Source organism: Sinocyclocheilus anshuiensis, unplaced genomic scaffold, assembly GCF_001515605.1.
Source record: "Sinocyclocheilus anshuiensis isolate Anshui unplaced genomic scaffold, SAMN03320099.WGS_v1.1 scaffold223, whole genome shotgun sequence".
Taxonomy (NCBI): domain Eukaryota; kingdom Metazoa; phylum Chordata; class Actinopteri; order Cypriniformes; family Cyprinidae; genus Sinocyclocheilus; species Sinocyclocheilus anshuiensis.
In genome coordinates, this window is record NW_015548214.1 from 879703 (window position 1) to 880701 (window position 999).

The 999-nt window shown below is 44.7% G+C and overlaps 1 protein-coding gene across 1 annotated transcript; it reads left to right on the forward strand.

Moving 5' to 3' along the window:
• Nucleotides 1-322: 322 nt before the first annotated feature.
• Nucleotides 323-998, forward strand: LOC107653812 (vesicle transport protein SFT2C-like; the record flags this gene model as incomplete). The annotated part of the gene is made up of 1 exon (XM_016440646.1): nucleotides 323-998. A coding segment is annotated over exon 1 (447 nt), but the record flags the coding sequence as incomplete, so codon positions are not given.
• Nucleotide 999: the final 1 nt, after the last annotated feature.

Genomic DNA, 999 nt, shown 5'->3' on the forward strand with positions numbered 1-999 from the left:
ACAGCTATCACAAAACATAAAAACGTGTCGTGGACCATCCAGGAAATGACACACAGTTTTAGAATTCAAGGGTGTGTAAACCGTGGGTCATTTTATAAATTCAGTTATTATTTTGTCTTGTGGAGAATATATAAACATCTTTTATGTGAAAGGGCTTACAGTAATAAAGAATAACATGCAATTATGAGCACAATTGTATGTATGTATGTATGTATGTATGTATACACACACGAACTTTTTTAAATTAAACATGATGGTCTCTTCATTCCTCCTCCAAAAAACCGAGGTCTCTTATTATGCCAACAAATGGGCATTTTTCTGGGCCTTTTTAACTTTTAATATATTCCCGTGAGGGAAAGTAGCTACAAATAAAGTCTCTTTTAAATACAGAAAAATAAGGTGTCGTCCTTATACATTGTACAGTGTGTATAATGTCATGTGGCTGTATATACACAAAACTGTACTTCCGTCGCGTACAGCAACGTCACTGTGAATCATTGTCATCGCAATGCCTCAACTTCCTGTTTTCGATCCACACTCTTAAGTGAATAATGGCTGAATTAAACCGACAGCTCCAGGAATATTTGGCTCAGTCTAAAAGCGGCGCGAAGACGATATCACAGTCCAGTTCCAGCACTGCAATAGACATCGATGAACCCACTTCGGTGCCGGGGACCTGGTTCGGCAGGTGGTCGAGTCCGTTCTCTGGATCCAGTAGCCGTGGAGCGTCATCAGGCCAAGGATCGAGCAGCGGCTTCTCGTGGCCGTGGTCATCAGAGCCTGACCCGTGTTTGCCGGGCATGAGTCGATCCCAGCGACTGATCGCGTTCGGAACGTGTATTTTCTTCTCTGCTCTGTGCTTTGGACTGTCTGCACTTTACGCTCCTTTACTCCTACTGAAGGCGCGTAAGTTCGCTCTGCTGTGGTCGCTTGGATCCGTGTTCGCGCTCCTCGGGGCGGCGATCCTCCGCGGACCCAGTAAACTCATTGCAACTCCCA